This window comes from Melanotaenia boesemani, chromosome 17 (genome assembly GCF_017639745.1).
Source record: "Melanotaenia boesemani isolate fMelBoe1 chromosome 17, fMelBoe1.pri, whole genome shotgun sequence".
Lineage (NCBI taxonomy): Eukaryota > Metazoa > Chordata > Actinopteri > Atheriniformes > Melanotaeniidae > Melanotaenia > Melanotaenia boesemani.
In genome coordinates, this window is record NC_055698.1 from 13,094,784 (window position 1) to 13,106,804 (window position 12,021).

At 45.1% G+C, this 12,021-nt stretch overlaps 1 protein-coding gene across 5 annotated transcripts in view; it reads left to right on the forward strand.

The window, feature by feature from the left end:
• Positions 1 to 12,021, forward strand: part of kcnh8 (potassium voltage-gated channel, subfamily H (eag-related), member 8) — a 73,218-nt gene that overhangs the window by 41,352 nt on the left and 19,845 nt on the right. For all 5 annotated transcript variants that reach the window (XM_041967356.1, XM_041967359.1, XM_041967357.1 and 2 more), the window contains exons 7-9: positions 8,549 to 8,753; positions 9,849 to 10,058; positions 11,071 to 11,270. In XM_041967356.1, coding sequence (XP_041823290.1) covers positions 8,549 to 8,753; positions 9,849 to 10,058; positions 11,071 to 11,270 — 615 coding nt within the window. The remainder of the gene's footprint in view (positions 1 to 8,548; positions 8,754 to 9,848; positions 10,059 to 11,070; positions 11,271 to 12,021) is intronic.

The window sequence follows — 12,021 nt, forward strand, 5'->3', positions numbered from 1 at the left end:
GTTGTTTTAATAGCTGGTGCAAATATGTGCATTTGCACATATATGTAGCCCCAAATGAAATACCCTGTCCAGGTGGTGATGTATAATGCTTGAAAAGCTGGAGCAGATTAGATGTCCTTCTCACAACCAAGGCCGGCTTTACGCAGGGGCAAGAGGGGGCAGTGCCCCCTCAAACAAACATTCTGCCCCCTCAATCAAATGCGCCGAAATGGGCAAATCTCTCCAAACGCTCTCTCCCCTCTGTACTGAACTCTGTGTGTCGGAGCTTCACAGGATCCATTGTACTGTCTTCAACAAGTCCTTCCCACCACCACAGAAAACAACCAATCAGTGTTTAGTATGCAAATGAGTTGACATACAGCCTGATCTTGCGGTGTCATATTTCTCCCCCTCGTAGAGAGAGCGGCTGCTGAGCTCCAGCGGTAAAACTTATAGAGTAAAGCTCTGTTAAATGTGTTGTAGCGATACTGAATAAATACTTATAATAACAGACGTATTTATTGCATCTATTCTGTCAACTGGGGTTTGTTTCTGTTCTATTTAAACGTGTCTACGCCTGTTAGTAGGAGCAGTGATCAATCACGCACGGGCCATAGATGTGACTGCCTCCTCGGTACTAGACTGAGGGAAAACGAGCTGCGCATATGAGACCCCTCAAGCTCCGCCCAGCCTTTAGTTCAGCATGCTAGTTTGAAGAAAAAAATAACAGAAAGTTTCACTCTACATTCCCGCTGCTTTCAGCAGTTCAGCTCAGAGCTTCATGTATGCCTTGTTGGTTCTTAAAATTTTGATGAAGGATCATTTAGTTTTTACTCATTTTCATTTATTATTATCATTATTTCCCCCTGAAGGTTCACTGCCTTATTTTGGTAGGGGGTTTAATTTTTTGCTCTGTTATTGTTGTGCTTGATAGTTATGATTCTTTAATCATTATGGTCTATATACAGACAGAAACAAACACACAGATAGTTGAGTTTATTGTTATTAGTTTCAAATTTATTCAAAATGCTTAGACATCTAATGGCTGTCCAATAGGGCAATTGTTATTTTGTTGGTTGTTAAAGCTTTGATAATGGATCATTCTTTTCTTTTTTCTTACTTCATTTTGTTATTGATATTTTCTGTTCCCCCCCTGAGGGATTGCCACCTTATTGTGGTCAGGGGGTTTGCGTGCCTCAGTGACTCTAAGAGCTATACCAGCAGGAGCTTTGGTTTCAGGTGGGACACCCAAGCTGGACAGGTCTTAGAGTAGAGGCCTGACAAAGTGCAATCCATTTCTTTGAAGTTGGACTCCACTAACAGCACAGTTCCGTTAAAGAAACACTTAAAAAACAACAACAAGAAAATGCTGAAGTATGTACTCATAATGCCCCCTTCAAATTTATGCCTGCCCCCTCATGTATGCATTCCTAGAACCGGCCCTGCTCACAACTGTGATAAAAGGGGGGGGGGGGACTTCACCATTTATCTGGAGTGCTGAGAAATATGCTGATAGTGAGGACTGGAAGTTAGAAACTCAACAAAACAAACACTCATGTGATTAAGAGCCTGATTGCTGTAAGTGGTATTTCTGTATTCAAGGGTCCTTCATCAGTAAATTTTCATAGATCTTACTGTTGGAATGTTAACAAGCATTTTTCAAGTTCTAATTACAGAACTGAAGAGCACGTGAAAAGCCTGTAATGTGGGAGAAGGCATAATGCATACTTGAGAGGTTTTTGTCATTTGTATCAGTGCTGTTTGGATGCACTAGCCATGTGCTTTTAATATGGTTTAGTACTCTTCTTGTTAGATTTACCATCTGTAAAATATGCACATTTATTGCATACAGGTTGATTTTCTATGTTTTTCTGAGAAATTTCTTTTAAAATAAGTGTCAACGTCCAAATGATATGATTGTTAGAATGTTATATAGGGGATTAAGCTGCATGATTTAAATTGAGAGAATTCTGCACACACTGAAACGGAGTCAGGCTAATAGAGGCGTACCGGAGGGAATTCTGGGCATACTCAGCCCAGGGCAGGAACCAGACCCAGTCATGTTGATTCCTGGAACAGTGAGCCCGTAGAAACCTCCCCAGCTCCTGATTAGTCCTCTTAGCCTGCCCATTGGATTCAGGATGGTAACCAGACGTCAGACTCACCGAGGTCCCAAGACGGCAGAAGAACGATCTCCAGACCTGAGATATGAACTGCGGACCCTGATCGGACAAGATATCCAGGTAGGCCGAAATTCCTGAAAACATGGCTGAACTAAGCCTCGGCTACCTGGAGAGCAGGAGGTATGTTAGAAAATGGGATTAATTTGCAAAACTTTGAAAAACAGTCTACCACCACCAGGATCACAGAATGCCCCTTGGAGACTGGTAAGTCCATAACAAAGTCCACTGTGAGATGGGTCCATGGTCTATGTGGAACCGGCAATGGCATGAGCTTCCTTGCAGGTGGATGACGTTGAGACTTGGTGGTGGCACAGAGGGAACAGGAACAAGCCTGAGAATGTCAGAATCCAGGTGGGGCCAACAGTTTTTTTGGGAAATCAGGTGGGCTGTTTGCTTAGCGCTGAGATGACCTGAGGACGTAGATGTGTGTGCCCACCGGATCACCCTGTCACGGAGGTTCAGAGGGACGAATGTCCGATAGGCAGGACACTCCGGATGTGCCGGCATCAATCGCGACTGTCGTTCCAGATCTGCATCAAAGTCCCACAGGATGGGGTTGATAAAGACTGAAGCTGGCAAGATGGTACAGGCTCCGTAGATAAGGTGCCAGGTCCATCTCGGCGTGACAGAGCATCAGTCTTGGTGTTATGACTTCCAGGACTGTAAGAGATGGCAAAGTCAAATTGTGAAAAGAATATGGCCCATCTGGCTTGATGCGAGTTAAGGCATTTGGCTGTCCGGAGATACTCCAGGTTGCGGTGATCAGTTGGAAATGCTGACGAGCTCCCTCGAGCCAATGTTGCCACACCTCAAGAACCAATTTTACTGCCAGAAGCTCCCAGTCCCCTACGTCATAATTCCGTTCCGCTGGAGAAACAGTGAAGGAAAGTATGTGCAGGGGTGGAGTTTAGGGGGCTCACCTGATGGCTGCGAGAGGATAGCCCCAACACCGGACCCACTAGCGTCAACCCCCACCACGAAGGCCAGACTGGGATCGGGAAGACTCAGGATCGGAGCTGAGGTGAAGCGCCTACAGACCCACAAAAGCTTCCTGAGGAGCCAGCGTCCACACAAGGGCCTTTGGTTTACCTCTGAGAAGGGCCTTGGGGGTGAATGCTACTGAGCAGAAATCGCAGATGAAGCGCCTGTAAAAGTTTGCAAACCCCAGGAATCACTGTAGCTCCTTGATGGCCTGAGGGGTCGGCCACAAAGTGACAGCATTGACCTTCTCCTTGTCCATTTTCACCCATTCCGAACTGATAAAGTAACCCAGGAAGGAGACGGTAGACTTCTGGAACTCACATTTCTCCAATTTGACGTGTAGTTGATAGGCCAACAGTTGTTCCAGGATCTGCTGAACATGCTGAACATGCTGGGACCTAGACTGGGAGTAGATCAGGATATCATCAATGTAGGCGATGACGTATTTACATAGCATGTCCCGCAAAATGTCGCTGATGAGATACTGCAACACCGAAGGGGCGTTAGCCAGCTCATACAGCATGACACAGTGGCCCACGTGGGTACTGAATCTTCCATTCGTCCCCCTTTCTGATGCACACTAGGTTGTAAGCACTACGGAGGCCAAACTTTGGGACTAGGGACTAAAGGAACAAAGTAACGGTACTTCATAGTGATGTTATTCAGACCATAGTAGTCAATACATGGCCGAGAGCCCCCATCTTTTTTATCTATAAAGAAGAAGCCTGCGGCTGCAGGAGAGGAAGACGGACGGATAAATTTCTGCTTGAGGGCCTCCTCAACATAAGCCTCCATGGCATGGTGTTTGGCCTGTGTGAGCAGATAGATCCAACTCCTGGGGGGAGTGGTACATGACAGAAGGTTAATAGCACAGTCTGGTCGGTGAGGTGGTAAGCGTGTAGCTCGGGTCTTGCTAAACACCGCCATCAGGTCCTGATGTTCCCTGGGGACCGCGTGCCCGGGAGGAGTGGAGAGGCTCTCAACAGATGTGGAGGCAAAGTCCAGTGCCCCAGAGTGGATATCCGGTGATGGTGAGGGAAAGCCCACGTTCTTGGTTCACCAGTGAACGATGGGCATGGTTATAGTGAACCACAGAAGTCCAAGAACGAGGAGATGACGGGATTGAGGAAGAACAAAAAGGGTCAACTCCTCCTGATGAGTCCCCATAGTGAGCTTTAGGGGCCTGATAAAGTGGGTAACGGAGCCCTCGCTGATAGGTCACCCATCTATTGCTTGGACAGCGATAGGAGTGGGAAGCCAATGGAAAGGTAAGCAAAGTCATCGGGCCAGTTCAGGGTTGATGTGATTGCCAGCTGCCTCGGAGTCCACTAAGGCTGAGACAGGAAAGCTCAAATTACCAGCATGAACAGATACTGGAACAGTAAATTGTTCCGAGCAGTACAAGGGTGGAGACTCGGCACTCCAACAACCTCTTTTATCCCCTTGAGCCCGGGGAACATGAGGGCAATCAGGAAGGTGATTCCCCTCTCCACAGTACATGCACAGACCCCTCTCCCTTCAGCGCTGCTGCTCTGCTGCAGAAAGCCTAGCATGTTCCAATTGCATTGGCTCCTTCTCTAGTTGATCTCTCATTGAAGATTGGTTGGCAGTACGGTATCTCTCACGGTTGAGGTTGTCAAGGTGTATAGCCAGGGTGATGAGGGCGTTGAGGGACAGGCTAGTTAGTTCCGTCTTGATCCGAACCGCAGCCTGTCAGAAGGCAGTGATTAGCGCTGGTTCATTCCACCCACTTGCAGCAGCTACAGCACGGAAGTCCAGCACGTAGCCAGCCACAAATCAAGACCCTTGTTGTAGACGGAGGAGCCGTTCCCCCTTCTCGGCCTTCTGGGGGATGATCAAAGACAGAGCGAAACAATGTTAAGAAACATGCTTAAGGAGAGATTTTCATCTCCTTGAGTCCAGACAACTGTAGCCCATTCACACGCTTGACCTTCCAGGAGAGAAATGACAGCTGATATCCGTTCTCCTTCCAGCAGCCCTGGATGGTAGTTGAAAAACAGATTACACTGTAGGAGGAAGCCAGCACAACCAGATATGTTTCCATGGTAAACTTCTGGAAGCCTTACTAGAGAGGCAGTGGAACGGTTAACAGCAGCAGGAACAGCCATTGGAATTGGAGCAGGACTAACGCCAGCTGCTGACAACGGATGATGTTGGATTTGCAGATGTCTCAATAAGTTCGACATCATTGACTCCTGTCTTCCCACACATTGCTCCAAAGCAGTGGCTACTGTGGCAAGTTGGGCAATTACAGTGGATTGCTCTGGGACTGAAGCCGAGGTGGAAGAAGATTCCTCTCCAGAAGGAGGACTGCCGCTGTGCCCATGGTAGGTATAGTCTTCTTTAAGACTGGACCGGCTGAAAGGCGGACACAAACACAGGTAGCAGTGTAAAAGATTTTAATAAAGCTAACCCAGGGAAAGCAGTACAGAGTCTGAGAGAAGGCATAAGTCTATACAATGGACTGGTGTGAACTGAGGGTTTAAGTAGAGGGGTAAACAGGTGTGACTCCTAAGGCTGATGAAGATGAGACACAGGTGGAGTCCAAGATGGCAGAAGCAGCAGAGGAATCCTGAGTAGTGTTGTGTCAGAACTAGTAATCAATAGGCTGGTGAAGATGAGTGTACTAGTGGAGGAGGAGCAGGCATGACAGTGACCAAATAACTTTTGATTAAGACTCAAAAGCCTCTTAATTTTTTTTGCAAGCTTTTATTCAACTCCAGTTCCTGGACAACAAAGGGTTTTTAGCATATTTACAGTTTCCTTAAATTTGAGCCATTTCAGGTAACACATATACTTTTCTTCAAAGGTTCTCTTAGATTAAAAATTTAGGATTCTTGGAGACTTTGTTCTGCATCAGCTGACTATTCCTTGGATATACTACAGCTTCTTAGGCAACCACTTCCAAACAAATTGTCATTAGGAGACTTAGTTTTTAATGATTTCATCCATCCATCCATCTTCTGCCACTTATATGGAGTCGGGTCGCGGGGGCAACTGCCTAAGTCGGGAAACCCAGACTACCCTCACCCTGGCCACATTCATCAGCTCATCTGGGGGGATCCCGAGGCGTTCCCAGGCCAGCTGCAAGATGTAGTCCACCCAGCGTGTCCTGGGTCTTCCCCAGGGCCTCTTTCCGGTGGGATGTGTCCGGAAATCCTCACCAGGGAGGAGTCCAGGAGGCATCCTGACCAGATGCCCGAGCCACCTCATCTGGCTCCTCTCGATGCCGAGTAGCAGCCACTTGTATTCGTGATCTTGTACTTTCAGTCATTACCCACAGCTCGTGACCATAAGTGAGGGTAGGAACGTAGATCGACCGATTAATCGAGAGCCTTGCCTTTTGGCTCAGCTCCCTCTTCACCACGCCAGACCGATGCAGAGTCCGCATCACTGCAGACGTCACACCGATCTGCCTGTCGTTCTCCTGCTCCATCCTTCCCTTACTCGTGCACAAGACCCCAAGATACAGTTTTTAACCACCTCAGCGACTTCAGGCCCAGAAATGGAAGAGCCAAAACTAGGGTCCCCAGACTCTACTTCCTCATTGGAAGACGTGTTAGTGGGATTGAGAAGGTCTTCAAAGTACTCCCTCCACCACCTCACAATGTCCCGAGTCGAGGTCAGCAGTCCCCCCATCCCCATTGTACACAGTGTTGATGGAACACTGCTTTCCCCTCCTGAGCCGCCGGATGGTGGACTAGAATCTCCTTAAAGCCGCCCGGCTTTTTCCATGGCCTCTCCAAACTCCTTGCCTTAGCGACTGCCAAAGCTGCATTCCGTTTAGTTTGCTGATACCTATCAGCTGCCCCTGGAGTCCCACAGGCCAAAAACACCCGAAAGCACTCCTTCTTCAGCTGGACAGCATCCCTCACTGCTGGTGTCCACCAACAAGTTTGGGGGTTACCACCATGACAGGCACTGACAATCTTGCCGCCTCAACAATAGAGGCACGGAACACAGCCCGCTCGGATTCAATTGAAACTCTTTCTGAACGGGGGACTCCGTCAGACGTTTCCCAGCAGACCCTCATAACACCCTTGGGTCTGCCAGGCTTGACCGGCATCCTCCCCCACCATCTGAGCCAACTCACCACCAGGTGGTGATCAGTTGACAACTCTGCCCCTCTCTTCACCCGAGTGTCCAAGACATGCAGCCACAAGTCCGATGATACGACTACAAAGTCATTCATCGAACTGCGGCCTAGAGTGTCCTGGTGCCAAGTGCACATGTGGACACTCCAATTGTTCGTGCCTGAACAAGGTGTTCGTTATGGACAATCCATAATGAGCACAAAAGTCCAACAACAAAACACCACTCAGATTCAGATCAGGGGGGCCCTTCCTCCCAATCACGCCCATCCAGGTCTCTGACATTGAAGTCCCCCAGCAGAATGAGGGAGTCCCCCTCCAAGGACTCCAAAAAGAGTGGGTACTCTGAATTGCTGTTTGGTGCATAAGCACAAACAACAGTCAGGACCCATCCCCCCACTTGAAGGCGGAGGGAAGCTACCCTTTCGTAAACCCCAACATACATGCACCAAGTCGGGGTGCAATGAGCATGCCCAAACCTGCTCGGCGCCTCTCACTGGGAGCAACTCCTGAATGTAAGAGGGTCCAGCCCCTCTCAAGGACAGTGTTCCAGAGTCCAAGCCGTGTGTCGAGGTGAGTCTCGCACCAGCTCAGGCTCCTTGCCCGCCAGAGAGGTGACATTCCACGTTCCTAGAGCTAGCTTCTGCAGCCTTTTATCAGACCACCAGGGCCCCCACCTCCAGCAGCCGCCCAGATCACACTGCACCCAACCCCTATGGCCCCTCCTGCAGGTGGTGAGTCCATGGTTGGGGGGCCCATGTCACCCTTTCGGGCTGAGCCCGACCAAGCCCCATGGGCAAAGGCCGGCCACCAGGTGCTCGCCTCCTTGCCCCACCTCCAGGCCTGGCTACAGAGGGGGGCCCCAGTGACCCACATCTGGGCAAGGGAAACCTGGGTCCATGATTTGTCATCATCATAGGGGGTGTTTTATTGATTTGTTTCCAATAATTTGGAGAGCTTTGTAAACCCTTTTTTACTGTTTAAATATTGACATGATTATACAGCAATTTAATAATCAGCCTTTCATGTTGTAAGTTCCACAAGTTTCTTCTTAACTCTTTAAAGTTAACTCTAAGAAAAAAAGCAAGAGAATAATGTTTCACATATACAAATAAAGTAATAGAGATGGCTCAGGAAGGTTTATTTAAACAAATGTTTAATAAAATTCATCATCATCACTTAAAAATGTGCTTTACCAAATGCTTGAGCAGCATCTTAAAGGGTTAGGTAGGTTCTAATTGTGATTGGTAAAATAATTCAAATTATCCTTTGTTTGTTGTTCTATTTCCTCAGATGTCTGTGGTCCACATGTTAAAAACTGTGCGTCTGCTTCGTTTGCTGAGGCTCCTGCAGAAGATGGACCGCTACTCACAGCATAGCTCAGTGGTCCTGACCCTGCTCATGTCCATGTTTGCTCTTCTGGCCCACTGGATGGCTTGCATCTGGTATATTATTGGCAAGATGGAGATGGAGAATAAACCATACAACTGGGATGCTGGTGTGTACTGAGAAAACTATACCAGTTGTTTCCCTGAATCCACAAATGTTTACACATTTCTTTGATTTTAAAACAAATGCTTTTTAAACAAAAGTTATCATGAGCTACACTCATTTCTTTCAGCACAGTAGGAGTGCTGTTGATAACTGTGCTCAAATCAGCAGGAAACTATTGTTGGGTTAATATGATTTTAACTGCCTTAGTATTTGTGTTTCTGTCAGTATGAATCTGGTGATTTACATCAGAACATGGCACATTAAAGTATTGTTATATAAAATTTTGAACCTGCAATTAATGCAAAACTTAAACGAGATTTACATGCTGTGCATCTTTCCGGGTGTATAGCAGTTTAATGAGATGTCTTTATTGTCCTTGTTGATCCCTTTAGTATTAAATGGAAATTATGAGACAAGTGAGGTTTAAATTGCTTGACTCCTCTCATAATTGATGACGGACTCTCACGGCTTCACCCTCAGACTCTAGGTCAGTCATGTAATGAGGCCCTCTGTGCTGATCTCTGGTTAGTATTGATGAGCTGCAATGCTTGTAATTAATTGACTCTTGCATACTCATAACGGGTTGCAGGCCTACATTGCCATGGGTCATGAGAGCAATGCAGATTTCTCTTACCAATTACAGTCTTACAGTGTCATAAGAGAGTGGGTCAGTAGATGAGACAGGATTAATGTGTTGTATCCTAATTACTTGTTTCTGATTCTGAAGTTAGTGTTGAAGTCAAGCAGCCTTGAGGTGTTTCCATCCAATTACCATTTATCAGTGTCTGCAAGAGACTCCCATGGGATCAGCTGCATGTCTCCACATTGTATTGGCCAGGGATGAGCTCTGACTTCCAAGCATCTGCTTTCCTTCTTGTGTTGAATCTGTTGTTCTAGATCTAGCATTTAGGAGTGCTAAACACAGTTTCCAAACTTAGGAAATAATTCTGAGGAGTTAGTCTTTATCTACATTATGACTGTGATATACATTTGTAGAGACTGTAAGTAAATTAGTTACTCTGTTTTACTTACTGTGCTACTTGCTGTCTAAACATCCCTTTATCCCTTTATATTCATATTCACATCTTCCTAAAAACAGGATGGCTTCATGAGCTAGGAAAGCGTATGGATATGCCGTACCATGCAGTGGGAGTTGTAAATGCAACTAGCAGTGGTCCCTCCATCCGCAGCATCTACATTGCATCACTCTACTTCACCCTCACCAGTCTTACCAGCGTGGGCTTCGGTAATGTGTCAGCAAACACTGACGCAGAAAAGATCTTCTCTATTTGCGTCATGCTAATAGGAGGTACACCAAATACATAATATATGATGCATGTAATGACACACACATTTTGGAAATTACCAGCTTATTGTATCTTATATTGAAGCTCATTTCATACTGAGACATTAGTATAAGTGGTCATGTTGTAAAATCTCATCAACATATACGTTACTACTAAATCATCTCATCTTACTTGGCAGGTATATATGTTTCCCTAGTTTCATTATCATGTAATATAATGAGCAAATATTTACAGAATGTCTTGATCCAATTTAAACTCAATAGTTATAGTATGTTAGTTTGTTTTTTGAGGATGGGGAGAGGTTCCTGTGGCAGGGTTCTCCCTGTGGATACCTACTGCTCTGGTTTAGCTAAATGCTAAATGCCCACAGCTGCCTGAGGGCAATAGCAGTCACAAACACACCTCACATACACATGCTGGCACACACATGCTATCTCTTGTGGGCTGAAACGTAATGAAAACTAGCACAAAGCACCTGCTCATATTTCAGAGCATAATTCAAGTGAAATGAGTTTAAGGATGAAACAGAATTCTTGCCAGATTATAATTAACTGATGAGTTAATTGTAGAGTTAAACAGAGTAATTCTAAGCCTTAAGAGAAACACTTTTGAATTTATCTCTGAACAAACCATTACCTAATGAAAGGATGACATTAAAAGTTTTTTATATTTCTATAAACTACATTTTGACTAATCACTGATACAACAGTGACTGTTTCACATCTGGTGGAAAATGTGAGTTGAAAACAGAATGAGATTAGGAAAATACATTACTGTGGGTGTAGAAAGGACATGTTTCAGTCAAGATTACAGAGAGCTACACAAATTTTATTTTTCTAATGCTCCCAGGAAAACAATAGCATCAAAAACAGTTTACTATTTAGATAACTGTCTTGACCATTTATTGTCAGTTTAAATATTTTCCAGCATTTTACTGATGTTATCCTCCATTATCCATTTCCTGTGTCACCATCATCCCTTACTCTTTTCTCCTCTCCCTCTTTTTACCTGCAGCACTGATGCATGCCTTGGTTTTCGGCAATGTGACAGCCATCATCCAGAGGATGTACTCCCGTTGGTCCCATTACCACACCAGAACCAAAGACCTCAAGGACTTCATACGTGTCCATCACCTGCCACATTCCCTCAAGCAGCGAATGCTTGAATACTTTCAGACAACTTGGTCAGTCAACAATGGTATCGACAGTAATGAGGTACGAAAAGTGGACAAACAGATTAAGTTGTGTGAGCAAGGGATTAGAAGTGTTTTTGTGTGTTAAAGTTAAGCCAACATGACCATCACGTACTGTATACTCTTTATTTTGCATTTATCCTTTGCCTATTCCCTACTTTGCTTATTCTGTAGTTAGGACCAGAAGAAGGATTAAGGAATTAGAGCTTGGTAAAAAGCAAAGGCTTCTTTATTATTGTTAAAAAAAAAAAAAAAAAAAAAAAAAGAGTTGAGAAATTGATTCAACAGGATTCAACAACAAGATTATTTTCAAGTTCTATACTTTCAGCGGCTGAGGCACCTGATCTGAACCCAGATGCAGTCCATTTAACTTGACGAAATTAATGGCAGAAAGACCACAGCAGACAAAGCATCAAAAAGCAGAAACTTGCTTGTGTGTCAGTGTTTTTTAAACTATCAGCTGAAATTGAACCCTGATGTATGTCATTTGTAAAATACTGTTTAACCCATAAGAGCCCTGCGTGACATATTTGTCAAATACAGTTTCTGAGACATTTTGTTTCAATTTATGGTATAAACTTTGCTTAAAATCCTGTTGAACACAATCTAATACTTGTCTTCTGTCCCCTACCCAGAAGCAGGAAACCACATTATAATATTTTTAAACTATCACATGGTAATAAATGGTAGATAACCCCCCCCCAAAAAAAAATAAATCTTTTTGTTATATTTTGTTAAAGGGCCAAAAATCGACCTTATATTAAAGCTTTTTT